At 51.6% G+C, this 23,530-nt stretch overlaps 1 protein-coding gene across 4 annotated transcripts in view; it reads right to left on the bottom strand.

Moving 5' to 3' along the window:
• Window positions 1–2,396: 2,396 nt before the first annotated feature.
• Window positions 2,397–23,530, bottom strand: part of RIMS4 (regulating synaptic membrane exocytosis 4) — a 62,906-nt gene continuing 41,772 nt past the window's right edge. For all 4 annotated transcript variants that reach the window (XM_079943741.1, XM_079943742.1, XM_079943743.1 and 1 more), the window contains 4 exons: window positions 9,211–9,323; window positions 8,815–8,916; window positions 8,070–8,209; window positions 2,397–3,973 (listed from right to left, as the gene is read on the bottom strand). In XM_079943741.1, the coding sequence (XP_079799867.1) occupies window positions 3,755–3,973; window positions 8,070–8,209; window positions 8,815–8,916; window positions 9,211–9,323 (574 nt within the window). In that variant the 3' untranslated portion in view covers window positions 2,397–3,754. The remainder of the gene's footprint in view (window positions 3,974–8,069; window positions 8,210–8,814; window positions 8,917–9,210; window positions 9,324–23,530) is intronic.

Here is a 23,530-nt window from a genome sequence, read left to right as displayed (position 1 = left end):
CCCTTTCCTCCAAACCCGGGGCCAGAAAAGTTATTGGCCCATCAAGATGGAACCAAGCAGGGCGGGGTGGCCCAGGGCTTCAAGGTCAAATATTTATCATGGCAGATGTGCCCTGGAGCGACGGTCTTCTGTCCCACAAAGGAGGGACAGTAGAGCCCTGGTTTTGGCTCACTTGCTGAGGGGTCTCATCTTGGGCAAGTCACTTACTGATTCTGAGCCTCAGTTTCCTCCCCTCTCAGATGGGCTACAGTTGGCCCTGCCCATCTCTCCAAGGCCCCTGGGAGAAGGACACAGAGAGAGCGGAGGAAATATTGTGGGAAATGGTGGCTCCAGCTCAGCCTCTGGTGGGAAGAGGAGGCCCCGGCTGGGGGTGTCATAAACTCACGGGTGACCCCAGAGGCCTGGGATCTCTTTGTAAAATGGAAATGATTTCACCAATGGTCCCAAAGCCCCTTTCGCTTTAGTGCGACAGGCAGATTCTGGAGAAGGAAAGTGGAGATGACTCCTTCCCACCATACCCCTGCATGTGACCTTTGGCCCAAGGATTGAAAAAAGAATTGTCCCCTGGAGACCCCAGCCCCCCGACTCCTAATCCCCCCAACTCCACCCTCTCTGCTCCTCTCCAAATGGGGGAGTTTGAGCTGGCAAAGGATCAGACAGGAGCAGGCTTGAAGGTTCCCCAAAGCTAATGATGAGAATAGTCACCCCTCCCCAAACCCCCATCCCCTGGTGAGGACAGACGGTGGTTCCCGCGCCAAATGGTCGGGGCCCCTTGGAAGGTGGCCATGTGCTCACAACGATGATACAAAGAAAGAGGGCTCCAGCCCTCACCCCAGCCCACCCCTCCAGGAGGTGAGCTGAGAATTCACAGAACAAACAAGAAAGTCATTGAGGGGGGCCCTCGGTGACCACCCTCTGGATGTTATTGCTTTGGAGCACGCTCTCTCTCTTTATAAAGGCTGTGCAGACACCCGAGGGCAGGATCACGCTGGGGCGCACAGACCACACCCCCTCCCCTCTGGTTGAAACAGCCAGGCTCCGCCCCGTCTTTGAAAAGCTACCCCTGAACTACCAGAGCAGTGACAGCTGGAGAGAGAAGGCGCTCTCCTGGCTCAAAATATTACGAATGGTGAGTAATAAACGAACGGCAGAAAAATCACACTGGTTTAAAAAAAACACACGGGGGAGGCGCTGATTCTGGGCCTCCAGAGCCGGCTGCCTCCTGCCCCAGCCTTGGGATTCCAGCCACCACAATCCCAGGAAGGTCTGAAGGCCTCCTGGATCAAAGGGGGCCTCCATCTCCCCTTCCCAGAGCATGGGGGCGCTATACCTCCTCCAGAATTTTAAAGGGTGCCCAGGGCTCAAACAGGCTGAGGGGAGGGGGGGCTCCAGGTGGAAGGAATCACCTGGTCAACAGCCTAGAGGGGGACTGGGAGGAAGGTGGGTCTCAACACAGCCGGGCAACCCCAGTGGGAAACGACCTCCTCTGATGGAGCCCAGGCCCCCTCTGCCAAGGCTCACAGCCTCAGGAGTGCTTCCTAAATAAAATCAGTACCAAGGGTAATAAATCAGAACGTCTGAGTATCATGGGCAGCTCTGGCTACAACCCTACATGGGGAGGGGGAGGAAGGAGGGGGAGAAGGGAGAGGGGAGGGGGAGAAGGGGGAGGGGGGGAGAAGGGGGAGGGGAGGGGGAGAAGGGGGAGGGGAGGGGAGGGGAGGAGGAGAAGGGGGAGGGGAGGGGGAGAAGGGGGAGGGGAGGGGAGGGGAGGGGGAGAAGGGGGAGGGGAAGGGAGGGGGAGAATGGGGAGGGGAAGGGAGGGGGAGAAGGGGGAGGGGAAGGGAGGGGAGGGGAGGGGAGGGGAGGGGAGGGGGAGAAGGGGGAGGGGAGGGGAGGGGGAGAAGGGGGAGGGGAGGGGAGGGGGGAGAAGGGGGAGGGGAGGGGAGGGGGAGGAGAGGGGAGGGGAGGGGAGGGGGAGAAGGGGGAGGGGAGGGGAGGGGAGGGGGAGAAGGGGGAGGGGAGGGGAGGGGGAGAAGGGGGAGGGGAGGGGAGGGGAGGGGGAGAAGGGGGAGGGGAGGGGAGGGGAGGGGGAGAAGGGGGAGGGGAGGGGAGGGGAGGGGGAGAAGGGGGAGGGGAGGGGAGGGGGAGAAGGGGGAGGGGAGGGGAGGGGAGGGGGAGGGGAGGGGAGGGGGAGAAGGGGGAGGGGAGGGGAGGGGGAGGGGAGGGGAGGGGAGGGGGAAGGGGGGCAGCGGGGGCTGGGGGGCGGCCTCCCGTGTGAACCAGGCTCCAGATCGAGGCCCAGGCCAGGCCATCGAGGAGGGAAAGGCCGTCTCCTGGAATGCACTCCATCTCCTCTCGCCCCGTCTGGGGACTCTGTAAGGACTCTATGTGAGTGAGCTAAGAGCAGGCACAGGGCCTGGCACGCTAACCCTACCCGGCTAACCAGGACTATGCCCTACACAGCAGGACTGGGTAATGAGGGGGGTATGGGGAGTGGGCGGCTGGGCGAAGGTGGCAGAAATGTGCTTCTAGAGAGGGGGGCCAGCCTGCGTCCTCCCCAGCATGCAAAAGGGCTTGTGAAGCCCCGGGGAGGGCCCCAGGCCTGCTCGAGAAGGAACCTCCCAATTCTCACACTCATGCCTCTCCTCACTCTCTTTCTCTCCTTGAGCCAAGGTCACTGAGGCCGGGGCAGTGGGTTCTGCCCTTAGTACAGGATGGTTTGTTTAAAAAGACTAAAATTGGGGAGCTCTGTTGCCTCCCCAGACCCTTAGCCTGGAGGCAGAGGGCCAGACAAGATAACCTTTGACCTCATCCAGCAAGGAGGGATTCTCCTACTTGGGAAACCCTCGCCTGGGCACCACCAGTCCCAAGCCCAGCTTTCCTCAGACTCCCTCTCCAATCCCACATCCCCAAAATTCAGAGACGGTGAGCTCTCTGGAGCTGGGGTTCTCAAAAATCGGGGTCCCACAGCTCCTCTGCTAAAACACAGGCGACAAGAGTTCTGTCCAGTCCACTAACGGTTTGCAAACTAGGTTGTTGCAATCCCACAGAGGCAGGTACCCTGGGGGTCTGTGCCAGGCCCAGGGCACCCCTCCTATCCTCTGGTCCCTGAAGGACCCCAAGTCCTAGAGCCACCATAAGAGGGGCAGGCAGGGGACAGACAGATAGACTCGAACAGGCTGCGGCAAAGCTCCTTCCACGGGCAGGTGGAGGGAGGCCTGAGCTCCTCTTCAAGTCAGGGGCTTGGGGCCCCCCGGAGCTGGCTCCGGATCCTTGCAAAGCTGCCCCATAGGCTCTGGGGCAGGAGTAGCTGCCTGAACCCGGTGCCGCAGGAAAGACACTTGCTGGTAATTGGCACCATGGAGATGGCCGCTGGGTTCTGGACTTGGCTCCGGGCAGCGAGCTTCCAAGGAGGCAAAAAGGGGGAGCGGTCGGACAGTGTCTGGGGCAGGAGGATGGTTTGCTCTGCCACCTCGGTCTTTCCTTTCTCCGGATTGCAGCCACATCCACCAGGTCAAGAACCAGCCAAGTCAAAAGTGCAGCCAATCCCATCGGGAGAGGGAAGGTCTCAGGGGATAGGAGGAAAAGAAGGGGTGAGGAGGGGCCCTGAGGGGGCAGGTCTCCCCGTTCTGCTTCCCCGCTGTGGGGGGAGAACCCCATCCTCCTCTGTTCAATGTGCCCCTGGGCCTGGGGTCCCAGGTCGGGGCTGGGCGGTCTCCAGACCATCTTGGGGAGCCCCTCCCCCTCCCTGGCACTAAGATCGCTCGCCGCAGGGCCCCACGGTGCTCTCAAGGGACAGCTGGGATGCCTGCCGGAGCAGGGGGCCCGTAGCTGGGTCCACCATGGAGGAGGTGGGGAAGAGCTTGTACCAGCCCACGGCCAGGGTGGTCAAGTCCAGCTCCTCCAGCAGTACGCGGGCCACACCCATGAACTGCTTCCGCTCCATCCGCCCGTAGTTCCCCCACACGATCACCTGCGGGGCAAGAGACACAGTGGTTCAAATCCTGTCAGTGCTACTCACGGGCCCAGAACCTGGGGTCACCCCACACCCCATTCGTCTCTGAGTCCAGGGAATTCTACCGCCTAAAATGGCTCAAGTCCCACCATATTCTCCTGGCTCCAGTGCCACCATTATTGGTCCCTGGATGACTGGCGTCCAGCCTCTGGTCTTGCCATTTCTTTCCATCCTCCACCCGCCCCGTCTCTGAGCCCGAGCCTTGAGGGCTGACCCTACATTATGAGTGTCCTACCTGCCACCCCACCCCCCAAAAGGCCCTCTGCTTCCAGATCCTCGGAAACAAAGTTTTAAAAAGTGGCTAGTGGGACTGCTGCATGTAAATCAATGAAATTAGAACGCTCTCTCACACCACAAACAAAAATAAACTCAAAATGGTTTAAAGACCTAAGTGTAAGACATGACACCACAAAACCCCTAGAAAAGCACTTAGATAAAACATTCTCTGACATAAATCGTAGCGATATTTTCTTAGATCAGTCTCTCAAGGCAAGAGAAATAAAAGCAAAAATAAACAAATGGGACCTAATCAAACTTAAAAGCTTTTGTACAGCAAAGGAAACCATCAAAAAAACAAAAAGGCAATCTACAGAAATCTAGAAAATACTTGCAAATGACATGACCGACAAGGAGTTAATATCCAAAATACATAAACAGCTCATACAACTCAATATTGAAAACAACAACCCAATCAAAAAATGGGCAGAAGACCCAAATACACTATTTTTTTTCTAAAGAAGACATACAGATGGCCAATACGCACATGAAAAGATGCTCATCCCTAATTATTAGAAAAATTCAAAACTACAGTTACCTACACTGGTCAGAGCTATTACCTTACACTGGTCAGAATGGCTATCATCAAAAAGTCTACAAATAATAAATGCGGGCTTCCCTGGTGGCACAATGGTTAAGAATCCGCCTGCCAATGCAGGGGACACAGGTTCGAGCCCTGGTCCGGGAAGATCCCACATGCCACGGAGCAACTAAGCCCGTGCACCACAACTACTGAGCCTGTGCTCTAGAGCCTGTGAGCCACAACTACTGAAGCCCGCGCGCCTAGAGCCCGTGCTCTGCAACAAGAGAAGCCACCGCAATGAGGAGCCCGTGCACCGCAACGAAGAGCAGCCTCCACTCGCCGCAACCAGAGAGAAGCCCGCGTGCAGCAACGAAGACCCAATGCAGCCAAAAATAAATAAAATAAATTATATATATATAAAATAATAATAATAATAAATGCTGGAGAGGGTGTGGAGAAAAGGGAACCCTTCTACACTGTTGGTGGGAATGGAAGTTGTTGCAGCCACTATGGAGAACAGTACTGAGGTTCCTTAAAAAACTAAAAATAGAGCTACCATATGATCTAGCAATCCCACTCTTGGGTGTATATATCCAGAAAAGATGAAAACTCTAATTTGAAAAGACACATGCACCCCCCAATGTTCATAGAAGCTTTATTTACGATGGTCAAGACGTGGAAACAACCCAAGTGCCCATCAACAGACAACTGGCTTAAGAAGATGTGGTGCGCACACACACACACACACACACACACACACACACACACACACACAATGGAATGTTACTCAGCCATAAAAAAGAATGAAATATTGCCATTTGCAGCAACATGGATGGACCTAGAGAATATTATACTTAGTGAAGTGAATCAAAGACAAATACTATATGATATCACTTATATGGGGAATCTAAAATATGACACAAATGAACTTATCTACAAAACAGAAATAGACTCACAGACATAGAAAACAAATTTATGGTTACCAAAGGGGAGAGGGAGGGAGGGAGGGAGGGATAAATTAGGAGTATGGGATTAACAGATACAAACTACTATATATAAAATAGATAAGCAACAAGAATACTCAATATCATATAATAACCTATAGTAGAATATAATCTGAAAAAAATAACTGAATCACTTTGCTATACACTTGAAATTGACACAATATTGTAAGTCAACTCTACTTCAATTTTAAAAAAGTGGCTGCTACGTGTATAGTGTACATGGTAGCCTCCTTCCTTTTTTCCAACAGACTCTTTCTGCAGCGCCTTCCTCATTTCTTGGTCAACCTCCTCTCTTAGAGTGGCCAGGTGGATGGTCTGTGGCTACAGGACCCTCATTTGCTCTCCGGCACCTCAGGTTCTAACTCTGCCCCTCTCCAAAGGTGGGCTGGCTTATCACGCATAGAGCCTGTTGTCTTAATGCACATGCTTAGGGTCAGACACGCGCAGGTTCTAATCCCAGTGCTGGCTGGGTGGTTTGGGGCAAAGTCGTTTGTTTAACCTCACAGAGTCTCAGAGTTCTTGTTTGTAAATGGAATCACCCGCACTCAGCTCACCTGGCAAGCGAGGATCACAGGAGATAATGGATGTGAAAGCTCGCTGTAAGCTGTAAGACGTTCTTCAAGCATGCAGGGTAATATGCAAACAACATGGGCCACTGCTATTGGTTACCGCATGTCAGGAACCGTTCTAAGGCTAAACCAGCCTTAGAGTCAACCGTCCCAACAACCCTACAAAAAAGGATTCCGATTTCACAGCTGTTTAAACTGGGGCTCAGGGAGGTTGAATCATTTGTCCGAGGTCACTCAACTAAGTCTTCAACACCCCTTAGGCAGCTGATCAGAAGCTCATGTCTGGTGTGTGGATGGGTCTGTTTCCACTGGTGTTATGGGCTGAACTGTGTTCGCTCAAATTCATGTTGAAGCCCTAACCCCATAATGTGACTGTATTTGGAGACTGGTCCTTTAAGAAGGTGATTACATTAAAATGAGGCCGTTAGGGTGGTTGTGGTTTTAACTGGTGTTGTTATAAGAACAGGAGATTAGGACACACAGCTAGACACCAGGAATGTCCGCATGTAGAAAAAAGACCATGTGAGCACACAGCAAGAAGGTGGCCGTCTGCAGCCCAAGGAGGCCTCAGGAAACATAACCTGTGACACCTTGACCTTGGACTTCTGGCCTCCAGAGCTGTAAGAAATACATTTCTGTTGCTTAAGCCCCCCAGTCTATGGTACTTTGTTATGGCAGCCTTAGCAGACTAATACAACTGGCATTCCTCAATTGCAGTGGGCCTGTCCTGCTCTGACATTAGTCAGAAGGCTCAGTAGCAAGGACCCCATGTCAGATTTCTGTTTCCCCACTCCCTCCGCATCCCAGATAGGGATGTGCTCTGGAGCTTCTCCCAAGATGCTCAGGCCAAAATGCACAAACCTTTGTCCAGTGGACCAGATGTGGGCCCCAGATGGTCTTCTGATTGTTTCAAATTGTCTCTGAATGTCTTTAGACCAGAAGGGTTTTTCCAAACTTTTTTGACCAGTATATACAGCAAGACAGACATTTATATCATCACCCAGTAAACACATGGGATTCATAATTGAAGCAAGGGCTCCACCAAATAAGACTTATCTTACTAAGACTTACCTTTCCTAGTCCTATTTCCTATTTCTTTCCTATTTCCTATTCCATTCCGTTAAAAAAAAGTACTTGTTGAGACCCACTAAATTGATTTCACAACTCACTGATGGGTCTCAACCCACAGGTTGAAAGACTAGGTCCTAGACAGGACCTGGGCTTCCCAGTTTGGCAAAAGTCCCACTGTCTTGGAGACTTGTAACACCTTGGCCCTACCCTTGTTTGCTCTGCCTGCCCAGGTTAGGAGCAAGAAATTGAGGTATAAGCTAGAGGCGTCCAAACAGCGGCCCTGAGAGAGCAGGCGTATGGCTCCTGCAGGCATCCAACCCGGGCCTTGCCGGCCCCGTGATGGGCAGCTTTTTCTAGCTCCCAGATTCTCCTAAAAGCCACGGAGCCGAAGACCTCTCTGGATCCTCCAAAGGCTCTCAGTCTATTGCCACTGTGCTCCATGCCAAGCCCCTGGCCTCCAGAGGTTGGTGGTGGTGGTGGTGGTGGTGATGGTGATGATGATGATGATGTTAATGGCAGCCACTTGTAGAGCCAAACTTGCAAATACTCTTCTTGCACAAAGCACACATTCCACTCTCACAGTGGAATGGACCCACCCCCGAGCCCCTCACCTGCAAGACTTTGCCCTGGGGACTCTCTGGAAACAGCAGCACCTGGTTATACAGCGGGTCCAGCGACTTGCGAGCGACTTTGGTCTTCTTCTTGGCAATGCAGACGCCGTTCTCTAGCAGGTAGGCTTTGATGTAGGCCGCTGGGGACAGAGGCCAGCAGGATGAGTTCTAGCCTGAACCCCACATGGTGGGTGAAGGGCGCAGCAGAGGGACCCGCTGCTGGGGATCAGAGTCCCCCCAGGGGGTCTGCAGAAGAGGCAACAGGGGCAGGTGGGGGTAGGTGGTGGGGTGCAGCCAGGGTTAGCTGGGGCCTACTCGGCCCCCTCGGGTGGTCCTACCTGCCTCCCCTTTCCTTTGCTCACCCTTTCCCTCTCTCAGTCCCTGGCTTGCCCACCCTTCCCGGGCTTATATATTCATGGTTGACCCATTCACGCAGATGTTTGCTGAGCACCCACGGTATTCCATGAGCCCTACCAGGCGCTAGGGTAGAACCATAAACAGGAAAGACAGTCCCTGGCCCCCAGGAGCTCAGTCCAGTCGGGGAGGCTGACAAGGTCAATGGACAATTCCAATTGGGTCTCCAGAAAAAATCCTAAATCTCCAGTTACACAAGAGTCACTCGCTTTGGGACTGAGGGATCCCTCAGAGCTGGACCCAGTTTTCTCTCTTCTAGACCCAGACAGCCCTCAGGACATCCCCCCGGCCTCCACCCCCCACCCTGCAGACGGGAGGGCAGCCTCCACACCTGGCAGTGTCTTGGAGCCGGGCTTGGCCGTCAGTCCCCGAGCCTGGATGATGTCCACTTCAAGCTGACCGTTCCGCTCCTGCAAGCCGATCTCCACATCCCCTGCAACAGGCCCCAAGAGCTGAGACTGGGAAGTGGCTTGGGAGCTCCATCAAGGACTCAGCTCCTCCTCTCCGCTGAGGGATGAGATCCCTTCCCCCTGCTCCCAGCCCCAAACAAGACCAGAACAACTCCCACACCAAGCGCCCGGGCTCTGCGGAGCGCCTGGCAGGTGTGAACTGGGCTCCAGGCTGGGTGCTCATTAGATGGAGGCAAGGCAGAGGGGAAGGAGGGAGGGACACGGGGCTTCTGGTGGGGACCCCCCCCAACATTTGGAACAGGTCTTGGGACACTCACCCATCGGCGTGGTGGCCAGGGTCTGGCGGCCCACAAACTGTGCTGGCCCCATGCTGCCCAGGAAGTCACTGAACTGGGCGTCCGATGCCAGGCAAACTCCCCCATAGTTAAGGCTGCAAGAAGAAAGAATGAGACAAAAGCAGACGTTCCCAGGGGCCGACTGAGGACTCTGATGACTCAGGCAGTCAGCTCCAGAATGGCCCTCATTCCACAGTGATTCTGTCCACATCCATCACCCAGCCTCAGGCAGACCGCTGTCCTATCTCTGCCTCCTTTCTACTTTAATAGCCCTGAAATCTCAGCTCTGACTCCAAAATTCCAGGGCTTAGCTTCCGTGTCCTGTACCTTTCCCTGTCCTACCTCTCCTCGCCGAGCTTCAGGTTCCCCCTCCATGAAATGGGTATGGTGACACCCGCCTCTCGGGGTGGCTGTAGGACTCACGGGAGATGATGTCTGTCAATGCCTGGCTCTATGGGTGAGAGCTGCGATACTCAAGGTGTGGTCCAGACACCAGCAGCGTCACCCGGGAGCTAATTAGAAAGGGAATTGAGGCCCACTCCACTCCCTGCGGCTGAATCAGTGACTGGCTTTTAACACAAGCCCCAGAAGACTCGTTTGCACTGGACAGTTTGAGATGCACGGCGCCAGTGGCTCAGCCTCCAAGGTTCGCACTTGCTCTTGCCACAGAGCTGCCCAATGTCCCCTCGCCTTCCTTTGGGAAAAAGACCTCAAATCTCCTTTGGGGAGCCCCTTCCCCCAAGGCATTGATTCGCATGGAGCAGAGCAGACCTGGTTCCAGAGGCTGGCGTAGGCTCAGCCTAGCCAATCAAGCCGTTCCTTCCTTAGCCAGTGACTGGCTCAGGGTTGGGCGTGTGGCCCAATGCAGCTCCCAAGAATCTGCCCAGGAAGATTTCTTCGAACTGTAGGAAGTGAGAAGCTCTCTCTTCCCATCAGATTTGAGCCCGAGACGGAAAACTGGAGCCTCTGGCAGCTCTCCTGCTGCCGTCTGGAGCCCATGAAGGAAGACGTCACACAGGTGGCACTGCGTGACCTCCTGGATCAAACTCTGCCTGAAGCAAGAGATATTTTGTTGTTGTTGTTGTTGTTACGTAAGTCAACAACAACAATTATTATTATATTATTTTGCTGAAACCAATTTTAGTTTTTTCTTTCCCATCTCCTAGGTCTGTTGTATGTAATGAGATCAGGCACTAAGTACCATGCCTGATGTGCCCCTATTACCTCTAGGAGCAAAGCATTCTCATAGGAACCTTGCCACAAACAAAGGAGGATGGTTTTGTTTTGTTTTGTTTTTATTTTATCAGCATTATTCAGATGAGGAAGCAGGTTCAGGCCAACCTAAAGCCAGAACTCACAGGGCAGACTCAACACTTGGATACAACACTTCTAAGGCCAACCGCAGGTGACTTTCCACCTGGGCATGTTCCAAGAGTAACAGCTAACTTTTAATAAGCACGTACCGTGAGCTGGGTTTCACAGCAGCAGCCAGGGGCTTTTTGAACAGGAAGAGGAGCCTGCCTTGGGCCTCAAGGGCACTGTACACTTTGTTCCCCAGCCTGAGAGCAGCTGCCACCCTGCCCCCAGCTCCCTTCTCAGGGAACCTGCTGAGCTCTGGGCCTCTGGGGTCTCTGGTTCCACTCCGAGGGTGCCCCCTTCTGCTTCCAAACCACTCTGCTAGTCTACCTTTGCCCCAGTTCTTCAGAGAGAACAATTCACTCATGGTCTCCTCTGCCTGTACCCAGCTCTTCACACCCTAGACATGCTCGTTGGTGCCTGAACCACAGCTGCCCGCCTTTACACCTCCTGCTAATTCACAGAACCTCACAGTTGGCAAAGGATATACCTGCTGGCTCTGCAAACAGTTACAGGAAGCTGTCCTCCAAGCCAGCAGACTCCCTATTTCATAGATTGGAAGACTGAGGCCAGGAGTGAGAAAGACACCTGTCCGAGGGCTATACGATGGCAGTGCCTGCTACCATATGAGGCCACTGCCCAACTCATGTCACCCAAGACTATTTGGCCTTTATGTATAAAATTCCAAGCAAGCTGGGGGAAGAAACAAGAGAAGACTCCGTGCACAAACAACTTACCATTCTGCTGAGCAAACAAACATATTGCCCCCCAAAGAAACAACTAAAAAAGACTACTGTCTTCTTATGAGGCACAACCGGTCCTCTACCCGCCCACCTCGGGCTGTGGGAGCCCAGGGGTCATCAGGAGAGGAAGCACTGCTGGCTGCAGTGGCCCAGAATGGACCAGGAGAGGAGAATTTGAACTGGGGGCCAAAGGATACACAGGGTCCAGCAACAAGGGGAGAGGAAGGAAGGCCACCTCTCACATACTATCTTCCCTCTATCCTGACCAGAGTCACCAGCACAGGGTCCTGAGGTCCTCAGGATGGTGAAACCACAAGAGTAAAGGAGCCTAGTGAAGAGCAGGAGAGAGTAAGTACTTGTCTCTCACCCAGGAGGGTGACTGAGACAAGGCAGGGGCAAGAGAGTCTAGTTCAGGACCTTGGAGAAGGTCTATGTTGCAGGTGTATACAATGTCACAGAAGACAGGAAAGGACAGAGATCCAAGAAGAAAAGAGGGAAATCAACTGTTTTAAGCTTTTGGACATTGAGGAGAAAAGGACTGTATTTAGCCACGGATGACTTATAATAGTAAGAATGGAAACAGTCTAAATATCTGACAGTAGAGGAATTATAAACACGTATTGGATTTAAAAAAAAAAAAAAATAAGACGAGAATAAAGGAGCTGGCTGGGAGCAATGACCAGAAACACCTGCACTGAAGTCTGCATGAGCAAAACACAAATGTCTGTATTAAGTCATTGTCATTAAGCCATAAGTCATTGATTGAAGAGGCTTGTTACAGCAACTGGTTTGACTAATGAATGCAGTGACCCTGTCCCCTGGCCAGAGCTGATGGACACAGGGTCAGACAGCTGACCCAAGCTCAGTCAAGCAAAGACTCTCTCTGGGAAATAAAAGAGAAGCCTGGAGACCAACAGTCATGAGAACTGAGCCGTGTGAATGGCCTGTCCTTGAAAAGAGCCCCAACTACTAGCCACCCAGTCCTGTCCACCCAGTTCTTTCCTCAAGCACGTGAGATGTCCCACAATCATTCCAACAAATTCTGTTTTGATTTAAGTTATTGGCAGAGTCAATGGAAGGATAATAATTTGAGATTTTAGCCTGAGTACTTTTTCATTTTCATGATTTCCTACTACCTGCTGCCACCCTTTCCCCATTCAGGCAGGAGCCACGGTATCCTAGGTCTACTGCCTCAGAGAAGGGATGACCCTGTAGGATGCAGAGAACGAGACAGTCAGATTCTTAGCTTTTGAGTTTCAAATCTAAGAAGCAGCAGTCTTGGAAGGAGAGGTGCAAAACCCGGCCGTCTTGCCCGTGAGTAAACAAACCAACCCCAAATCCCCAGCCAGGGAGAGCAGAGGGAGTCAGGCAGGGAGGGAAGAGAACTGAGGAAGGTCTGGGTCCCCAGGTTGGGCTGGCAGTGCTCAGGGATGATGGGAAACTCCACAGAGGTTTGGGGACTCTGAAAGCAGAGGGGACTCGTGCCCATGCTTCTTATTGGGTGGAGCTGAGAAAAGGGCGTGACGCTTTGCAGAAATGTTGTCTAGTGTCTTGTCAAATGACCCTGGAGCATCTCTGAGGCTCTGTGTGTCCCTCCATGCCCTGGAGAGGAGCACATGTTCCCACTGCACCTTTGAGAGGGCCAAACTAAGAAATGGCAGAGTAGTATTGCAACCCAGGCAGCCAAGCTTCCGAACCTATTATCTCTACAATCATGCAACGGTGTTATAGAGAAAGCATGGGAAAAATAACTTAATTACCTGGGGACAGAAATGGATACCCGCTCTGCTTGCAAACCCAAAGAACCTGAATTAACAGCACGAAAGCTAAGACCTAGACCCGCTCACAGCTGGTGACCTGGCCTTTCCTCCACACCCGTTTCTTTTCCACCCCAGCCTCCTGAGGGTCTGGAATCCATTCTCTTAGGAGGGTCTGGGCTCTAAAAGCTCGAGAAATAGCGGTACCTCGTGGGATCTAAGGCACTGAAGGGGCCCAGCCCCCCAAGGCAGAGCAAGGCCTTCTGCAGCCTGAAACTGAAAGTTTCCTCCAACATCGTCACTGTCTGCCCCTCAGTTCCTGGTGGGATTCTGAGCAGACAATGGGGAACTGGTAGGCCTGGTGCCCAGCGGTGATTGTTTATATCTGGGTGGCGGCCTGATTTCCCATCCCAGGGTGCCTCGCTGGCTGCCAAGGAACCAGGCTGACTCCCCAGAAACCCTGAACGGGTTGCCCCATCCTCCATGGGGCTGGAGGAGGAAGAATAAAATGGAGGTAGGTCCCTGCTGGCCAGGGGACCAACTGCATCAGAGATCCCGCTCCACCTCGGGGACTCCCCTGGAGGACGGAAGGCAGAGGATACAAAGTCAGAGCTGATCCTACTCCTTGCTGGTCAAGTGCCTGCTGTGTGACCTCTGGCCAGCGGCTGGTGGCTCTGCACTTGAATCTTCTTACCTGCAAACGAGCCCACACCTACCCTACAGACAGAAGTGCAACCCTCCCACTGCTGGGTGCCTGTGCTGTACCAGTTTTAAATGTTTTGAAAATCTCTGCTTATAGGATCCATTCCCAAAGGGGTAGGAAAGAGTGTGCTGAATTAGTAAATGCCACAAACTTGCTGCTACTTAGACCATGCCTTATTCAGTAGGAACTCAATAGATTTTTACTGCCAGACCCTTGGGCTGTCCCCAAACTGGGAAAATATACTGGTTGAGACTGAACTCGGCGTAATACAGACCTTGGGTTCCAGGGCTGTGCAACCTGAGGTAAGTTTGGTAATCTCTCTGAGCTGCATGTATAAAATGGAAATAAATTATAGTCACCTGGCTGAGCTGTTGGGGAGAGTCAACAGGATGACGCAGGCAAGGTGCTTAGCAAAGGGCCTAGCACACAGCATCTGCTGAATGAGTAAAGGATTGAGATGCCGTGGCTAGCGGGTCCCTGCTGCCTGGCCTGGGAGAGCCTCTTCTCCCTCTCTGTGGTGTTTTCTTTCTTTTTTTTTTTTTTTGCGGTACGCGGGCCTCTCACTGCTGCGGCACCTCCCGTTGCGGAGCACAGGCTCTGGACGTGCAGGCTCAGCGGCCATGGCTCACGGGCCCAGCCGCTCTGTGGCATGTGGGATCCCCCCGGACCGGGGCATGAACCTGTGTCCCCTGCATCGGCAGGCGGACTCTCAACCAGTGTGCCACCAGGGAAGCCCTCTGTGGTGCTTTCAGAGCACTTCCAATTCCTGACCTATTAGGAAGTGCAGCACCTGGATGCCTGAGACAAAGAGGCCAGGTCATCTGCGGTGGGGTGGGAGGCGGAGCAGGGTGGCTGCAGCAGCTGATTCTTCCAAGGGACACATGCCACCAGGCGGAGGCAGAGACCTGAAACAGGATTAAAACCTCTGTTCTGCTGGCCTTTTATTTTGTGTTACTGGTGAAATGAGATTTCCTGCCTTTCAAATCCTGTTAGTTTTGTTTGTGGCGCTGAAACCCATTTGTCTTTTATTATTAACCTTTGAGCTCAGTTTGGCCTCTGGTTTTCCCGTGTTCTCAATGGTTAAAGAAATAATTGGGTTATTCGGGGGTTTTGACTTCTACTCTTTTCCAGATGGATCGCCTGTCTCAACTCATCAGAAATTAAAAGGCGGCCCAGCCCTCGTGGTGAGTATGGGTTATGTGGTTCTGAAAGGTTCACGGGCTCTCTGTCCATCCATTCACCACCTGCCCCTACATGTCCATCGTCCATCCATCCACCCTCCCACAGCCTCGCTGAGCCTGCAATACAGTCGGTTCTGCTGTAACGCAAAACATACATTCCTAAAACCACAGTGCAGTGAAAAGTCCTGCAGTCAAACACAGAGCTTATGGGGAAAACACGGTTAGGGGCACAACACCCAAAAAGTGTATCAAAAAAAAAAAAAAAGGACAGGGATATAATAAAAACGGTAGCACAGTCTTATACGTGTAAAATGGTTAAGAAACGCACAGATACTACAATAAATATGGTGCTTTACCGTGAAGACAGCCTGATGCTTGCTTTTGGAAATGAGTGTCAGCAGGTCTGCAGTGTGAGTTGCTGCAATGTGGTGACGGAGGGCTGTCTGAAATGGACGGGTGGGAAGCTGTAACACCAGGTGTGGGGGGAGGGGGGTCAGGAGGAAGCGAGGAGTATGTTTTGTGCATTCCTACATGGGTGCAGTTTCCCGAGTTCACCTCGTGTTTCTTGTGGATGAAATCACACCTGAGCAAAGGCGAAGTTTATATTGTGCTCAAATTATTCCAGAATACTTCAATCGTGTTGGAACAAATGTGCGTTTGCAAAACAAGCACTGCAGCAGCACTGACTGTATGCCAGGAGACACAGCATCACACAGTCCTGACTCCAGCTTCTCAAGTATTCGAGACATTCCCAAACCTACCCCTCCCCTCACCCCGGCCACGAGAGCGTAGCTCCTAGGTGTGAAGCCAGGGATTTGATTTATTTTTTATTGATCAAAAGCTTGCCATGAGCCAAGCACTGATAGTACTAAGTTATCCGTATTAACTCATTTAAACCTCATTTAACAATGCTGTGCAAGCTAGGTACTTATTATTAATACCCACTTTCCAGAAGGGGAAACCAAGGCACAGAAAAGTTAAGTAACCCGACCAAGATCATGTTGCTGCTAAGTGGCAGACCTGGGATTTGAACCTGGGAGTCTGGTTCCTGGGTTCATCTACTCTATCTCTCTGCTACACTGTCTCTGTGTCCCGAGGGGACCTTAGCCTTGCCCAGGGCAGAGCACAGGGATCTGCAGTCCACGCTTTGGGGTCATGCAGGCCTGGATTTGAATCCTGATTCCCCCCACTCACTGGTTGTACAGACACGTTCTTCACCACTCAGAACCTGGGTTTCCTTTTCGGGGAAGTAGGAATGAACAGTGGTAGGCCACCCTTGGTGCTGCTGTAAGTATTAAATGAGATGAACGCCTCAGAACAGGCTTTGGTGCAGTCAAGTGCTCAACAAATCCTGGTGCTTATAAAACAGAAGCAACCAAACCCCCATCTCCTAGCCCACGCCCACACCTGTCCTGCCTGTCCTTCAGGCACGATGACCGCTAAGTAGCCGAGGTGGGAAAAGGAAAGGGGGTTCTGACCACCCACCCATCCTCCTGGGCCTTCGGTGATGACTGAAACAGCCTTGACAGGAAGCCACCCTGAGGCTGGGTGCAGTGGCCCTGCCATCGGCTCACACTCTGCTCTCCAGAGCTGTGGGCACCGTGACCCAGACACCCGGGGAGCAGGATGCTGATGACCCAGACACCACAGGACGACAAGGGGCAGAGGGAAGGAGGAGGAGGGGCGCCAGCAGCCAGCCTGGACGGCTTCGGGTTTATGGGGAGGATGCCGAGACCCTGGGTCTGTGATGAAGGAGGCTGGGGAGGGGCGGGAAGGAGAGGCAAGTGTGTGTATGTACTTCTGTACGTAGTCTCCACCTATTACTCATCCAAATTTGTGGGGCATCTCCTGTGGGCCAGGCCCTGTGCTGAGCAGGCACCACACTCAGTGTCTAGTAGGACAGACGAGACACACACGTGAGAAGTAAGACAAACTGCTGGGTGCTATGGTGGGGGAAGAATAGGCTGTGGAAGCTGCCGATGCAGCCAGAGGAACGGCAGACCTGTGCCGTTCCACTTCCCCTGCCCACTCCCAGGACAGACATTGCCAATCAACCTCAACACTCCTGCCAAGCCCGGACCGCACTTCAGAATCCTCCTCAACACAGCGCTCCAGGGAGCCACTATCGATTAGCTGAAGTTGGCACACGAGATATAGCTTATGTTCTTAGCTGAGATCTGGAGGAAGAATGAGTCAGAGGGCAAAGAGGGAGCAGGGGTAGGAAAGGGAGTGCCAGGTAGAGGGAGCAATGTATGCAAAGATCTGGAGGTGAGACGGAGGGAAGTGTAGAGGTTCAGTGGTGGAGCAGGGGGCACACAGTTGCGGACTGGGGGAAGCTGGCAGAATCCAGAGGAAGTAAGTGCTGAGTGACAGACTGTGCAGTTTAGACCAAAAAGGAGACTTGCAGGTATCCAGGCAAGAGTGATGAGTGGCCTCCTGGCTGGGGGAGGGGAGGGGAGTGGATGGAGTCAAAGACGATTAGGAGTGAAATAGTAGAGCCCAATCATGGACTGGATACGGAGCGTGAAAGAGCAGGAGGTGTCTGCGAGAGTCGTCTGGTTCGGGCAGCTGGGAGATGGTGGCGCTGTGCACTCAGAAAGCACAGCAGACGCTGCTGCTGTCCCCCACGTGCCCTGACCCTCACCATGTCAGTGCTCAGTGACTTCTAACTGTTGGCACCCTCATTCCTCTGGCTATGTTTCTCTGGCCCCCAAGAAATTTCTCTGGTCTCCAGAGCCCTCACTGCCACAGGAAGGGCAGGAGAGTTAAACGTGAACATCCATCAACCAGTAACCGATGAGAGTGGGAGTATAAATACTCCAGCTCCCTGGCCTCCCAGGAAATGACTCAGGCACCTGTTCCACACTGACTCCTAGAGTCCCCATCAGGATTTAGCTCCGGATGCCCACAGTGGCAGCTGGCTTCTCAACACACATGTTGCTGGATGCCTCCCCTGCCCTCTCTCTCTCATGGGCCCCCCCACCATGGTTTTCCAGAATCACCTTCCAAGTAAACTGCTTGCACTCAAATCCATGTCTTGGGTCTGGTTCTGGGGAACCCAAACCGAAACAGATGGTCACCAGGGAGTATCTCAGGATTGATGAGGGGTCTGGGGAGGTACTGTTCTCATGGTCCGTTCTCAGGGGGCTTGAATCCTTGCCCTTTATCTAGGGGAGACGGGCCTGCTTGGGGCGGGGGTGGGAGTGGGAGCTTGGATGGTTGCCCAATCCATAACTGTTCCCTTCCATCCTTAACATACAGAACCAAATTTTCAATCAGGCAGAAAGGGGCACTGGAAGAGAAAACCCTTCCCCAGTGCCAGGGGATAAACCAGGATCGGTCCACCATGCTGAGGCCTGCGGAGGGGAAAGACAGGCTCGTTGAGCCACCAAACCATCCTGGAAGCATCCACCTCCAGAAATCTTGACAGATGCAGCCATTAAAGGAGGGAAAGAGTCAAGTAGAATGGGTAAGGGCAGACTTCAAATGCTAGATTTGAATCCCCAAAATTGAAGTCACTTACTGGCTGTGTGACCTTGGGCAAATTAATTAACCTCTTTTGGCTTTCATTTCCTCGTCTGTAACATGAGGATATTAACAGTTCCAGGGTTATCAGGTTATTGGGAGAATTAAATGAGTCAATACGTGTAAAACGCTTAGCGCAGTGCCCACACGTAGCAAGTGCTCTGTATAGTGTTAGCTCTAGAACATTACTACCATTAAGCCAGAGCTTCTCAACCTTAACCCACAAACCACCTGGGGATCTTGTTAGAAGCCTGAGATGAAGCCAAAGCAATCTTGGAAAAAAAGAAAACAGAGTTGGAGGAATCAGGCTCCCTGACCTCAGACTATACTACAAAGCTACAATAATCAAGGCTACATGGTACTGGCACAAAAACAGAAATATAGATCAATGGAACAGGATAGAAAGCCCAGAGGTAAACCCACGCACCTGTGGTCAACTAATCTAGGACAAAGGAGGCATGGATATACAATGGAGAAAAGACAGTCTCTTCAATAAGTGATGGTGGGAAACTGGACAGCTACATGTAAAAGAATGAAATTAGAACACTCCCTAACACCATACACAAAAATAAACTCAAAATGGATTAGAGACCTAAATGTAAGACTGGACACTATAAAACTCTTAGAGGAAAACATAGGAAAAACACTCTTCGACATAAATCACAGCAAGATCTTTTATGACCCACCTCCTAGAGTAATGGAAATAAAAACAAAAATAAACAAATGGGACCTAATGAAACTTAAAAGCTTTTGCACGGCAAAGGAAACCATAAACAAGACAAAAAGACAACCCTCAGAATGGGAGAAAACATTTGCAAACGAATCAATGGACAAAGGATTAATCTCCAAAATATATAAACAGCTCATGCAGCTCAACATCAAAAAAACAAACAACCCAATCAAAAAATGGGTGGAAGACCTAAATAGACATTTCTCAAAAAAAGAAACACAGATGGCCAAGAGGCACATGAAAAGATGCTCAACATCACTAATTATTAGAGAAATGCAAATCAAAACTTCAATGAGGTATCACATCACACCGGTTAGCATGGGCATCATCAGAAAATCTACAAACCATAAATGCTGGAGAGGGTGTGGAGAAAAGGGAACCCTCTTGCACTGTTGGTGGGAATGTAAATTGATATAGCCACTATGGAGAACAGTATGGAGGTTCCTTAAAAAACTAAAAATAGAACTACCATACCACCCAGCCATCCCACTACTGGGCATATACCCTGAGAAAACCATAATTCAAAAAGACACATGCACCCCCATGTTCACTGCAGCACTATTTACAATAGCCAGGTCATGGAAGCAACCTAAATGCCCATTGAAAGACAACTGGATAAAGAAGATGTGGTACATGTATACAATGCAATATTACTCAGCCATAAAAAGGAACAAAATTGGGTCATTTGTAGTGACATGGATGGACCTAGAGACTGTCATAAGGAGTGAAGTAAGTCAGAAAGAGAAAAATAAATATCGTATATTAAGGCATATATGAGGAATCTAGAAAAATAGTACAGATGAACCTGTTTTCAAGGTAGAAATAGAGACACAGATGTAGGGAACAAACATATGGACACCAAGAGGGGAAAGTGGGGCGGGGGATGAATTGGGAGATTGGGATTGAGATATATATATATACTAATGTGTATAAAATAGATAACTAGTAAGAACCTGCTGTACAGCACAGGGAACTCTGCTTCGCTGTACAGTAGAAACTAACACAACACTGTAAAACAACTATATCCCAATTAAAAAAAAATCTTTTGAAACTTGTTTAAAAATAAATAAATAAAAATACTACCTTGCTAAATAGCAAAAGAAAAAAAAAGAAACCTGAGATGATGCATTTCTTTTTATTCTTTTTATTGGCCATGCCACGTGGCATGCAGGATCTTAGCTCCCTGACCAGGGATCGAACCTGTGCCCCCTGCAGTGGAAGGGTGGATTCTTAACCACTGGACTGTCAGGGAAGTCCCAAGAGATGCTGCATTTCTAACAAGCTTCCGGGGGATGCTGCTGGGCCGTGGACCACACTTTGAATAGCAAGGGCTAAAGCCACTGTAACTGGTATCGTGTAGCCTGGAGCCCAAGCACTGTCAATGGCAGAATGGCCCAACCCTTGTAGGGAGCCCTCGTTCCCCAGCCCTGAGACCTGGCTGCATGCAGCATTTCCAAAGTTCTCTGTGCCTGCCCTTTGCATCTCTCACCACACTGCTAGTTGCGTGGTCAGTGGAAGGCAGGGTCTCTGAGATGCCCGGCCCAATTGTCTGGCACACTGTAGGTACTAAATGAAAATCCACTGTAGGTGCTAAATGAAAACCCCTGTGCCCACTTGCAGGAATAAACACACCCGGCAGCACCAGGGGCTGCAGGCTGGCAGGGGCTCCTCAAACATGCCGGCTCCCTATAAGCCTCAGCTGGGCTGGCAGGAGCCCAGGGGGAGGATAGTCACACCCCCTCCTGTTTCAGAGCCTGGCATCTGGGTCCTGCCAGTGCCCAAAATACCTCCAGAACAAAGAGGAGGCTGACCACAGCTCAATGTTCCCACCTGTCCCTTCGACTTCCTTTCCTCACCCAGGTGTTGGAGGAAGCGGGTAGCACCTGGTTGGGCTCCACCAAGACTCAGCCCCTCTTGCGAGGGCAAGACTCTCCCGTCTCCTGGACAAATCACCCTCCAAACCACCTGATCCTTCCTCAACTGTCTCAAGACACCCACCGCAAACCTTTTAATAACCATAATCATCACAGCCAAAATTTATCCCGTGCTTATCCTGTGCTAAGCACATTCTAGACACAATTATAATGGGGGTGGCTCACTCTATCTACTAGGATGCAACTGGCCACAAGGAGCAAAATACTCAACTTACAGTGGCTGAGTCAACAAACAACAATAACAACAGCTAATAATAATAATGCTTGCTATGTGCCAGCCACTGTTCTAAGTGTTTTACATATATTAACTCATTGAATCCTCACAACAACTCTATTAGTGGTCTGTACTATTATGGACCCCTTTCTATAGATGAAGAAACTGGGACCAGAGAGGTAAAGTAACTTCCGTAAAGCTACACAGCTCTTAGGAAGCAGAAATGAGGCTAAAACCAGGGTTGTCCGACTCCAGAGTCCTGGCTTTGAACACATCTGTAACATAGCGTACTCTCTGGTCCCTTAAATCACATGACAGCAAATGACAACAGGAGGCACCTCCCAAGCACCTGTCACATGCAGGCATCATCTCATTTCTTCTCCACGACACCCTCCTATGCTGCTCCCCTCAGACAGGTCATGTGGTCTCTCCGAGCCTTCAGCTCCTCTTCTGTAAAATGGGAATATGGGTTTGACCCCCTGCTGTTGTTCATTGCACCATGTTGCCGCCCCCGTGACCTGGTCTTCTGACCTGTCTGCGAGGCCAACAGACGAGATGTTTATCCGCCTCCCTAAAGCTTAGAGGACTACAGACATGCCCAAGGCCATTCAGGGGGTCAGTGGCCAAGCCAGGACTAGTACCCAGATCTCCTGACCCCCTGAAACTCAGCAGGGACCTACTGCTACCCAGATTCCTAGAATATCCTCCTCCAAGTTTTGCTGCCTTGCCAAGTTTCTTAGGTTAAAGAAAACATTTGTTCCCTTCTTCTTCGTCCTCCTTCTCTCCCTCTCCCTCCCGCCTGTCCTCCTTCTCTTCTCGCCCTCTGGAAAGTCTCCCTAGGAGGTGGGTGGACCGGCAGAATCTGCCAAGGCAAGGCCATTCAGAGACCGGAGACGCCCCGTTTAGGAGGGGCTGAGGGGGAGAAGGCTTTCAGGCGGCAGAGCCCCTAGCTGTGAGGCAGGGCCAGAAGCAGGACGGGAGCAGAAGGTGGCAGCTGAGCCCCAGTCCCACCTCCCAGCGGCCTGGCTGGGTGTCTGGCCTTGGACAAGCCACTCAGCCAGGACTGTCCAATGGAACTTCCTATGATGATGGAAATGGCCGACGTCTGCACAGTCCGATACAGTTGGTGCTGGACACATGCTGCTACTGAGCACTTGAAATATGGCGAATGCAACAGAGGAAAAGAATATTTAATCTTAATTCATTTACATTTAAACAGCCACATTCGTCCAGGGCCTATCATACTGGGCAGCAGGGCACTTAACTTTTCCAAGCCCCAGTCTCCTCTTGTGCTTGACAAGGATGGTGATACCCCTGTCCTCCTTGGCCAAGGATGGCTGAGACAATGAAGCGATGGGGTGCTGTGGTACAAGCCCCGGCTGAGAGTCGGGACTCCTGGGTTCCAGACCTATTAACCTGCTGTGTGATCCAGGCCAAGCCCCACAACCTCTCTGAGTGCCCTGGTCATCTGTACAATTAAGAAGTCACTTTGGATCAAAGTTTCCTTGCCAGGGATGGGGTTTAGGAGAATGTAGGAACCCACTACAGTTACACCAAGTGTGTCTGTACGACTGTGCGTGTGAGAATGCGTGTCTGTGGGCGCTTCCCTGGTGGCCCAGTGGTTGAGAATCCGCCTTCCTATGCGGGAGATGCAGGTTTGATCACTGGTCAGGGAACTAAGATCCCACATGCCTCAGGGGAACTAAACCCGCGCACCACAACTACTGAGCCCGAGCGCCTCAACTAGAGAGCCCACGTGCCGCAAACTACAGAGTTCACGTGCATCAGCAAAAGGCCCCGCACGCCGCAACGAAGATCCGTGTGCCACAACTAAGACCTGATGCAGCCAAAAAAATAAGTAAATGAAATTTTAAAAATTAAAAAAAAAAATGAGTGTGTGTTTGTGTTCGGGTGCGTATGTGTATATTTATCAGGGGAAAGCAGGCTCAAAGCTTTCCCAAAATTCTCAGAGGGGTCCATGATTGCTCCAACAATGAGAACCCCAGTCTAGACTGGTCTTCTCCCAGGGAGCCTTTTAAAAATGGAATTCCCAGGCTCCACTGTCAAGGAGTGTGATTCAGCAGCTTGGACTTGGGGCCCTGAGATCTGTATTTGTAGCAAGTTCCCAGCGATTCTGATGTACAGCTGGGGGAGAGAAA

The sequence above is a fragment of the Stenella coeruleoalba genome (assembly GCF_951394435.1).
Source record: "Stenella coeruleoalba genome assembly, chromosome: 15".
NCBI lineage: Eukaryota > Metazoa > Chordata > Mammalia > Artiodactyla > Delphinidae > Stenella > Stenella coeruleoalba.
Note: the sequence above shows the minus strand (reverse complement) of the source record. Positions and strands in the feature narration are given on the sequence as shown.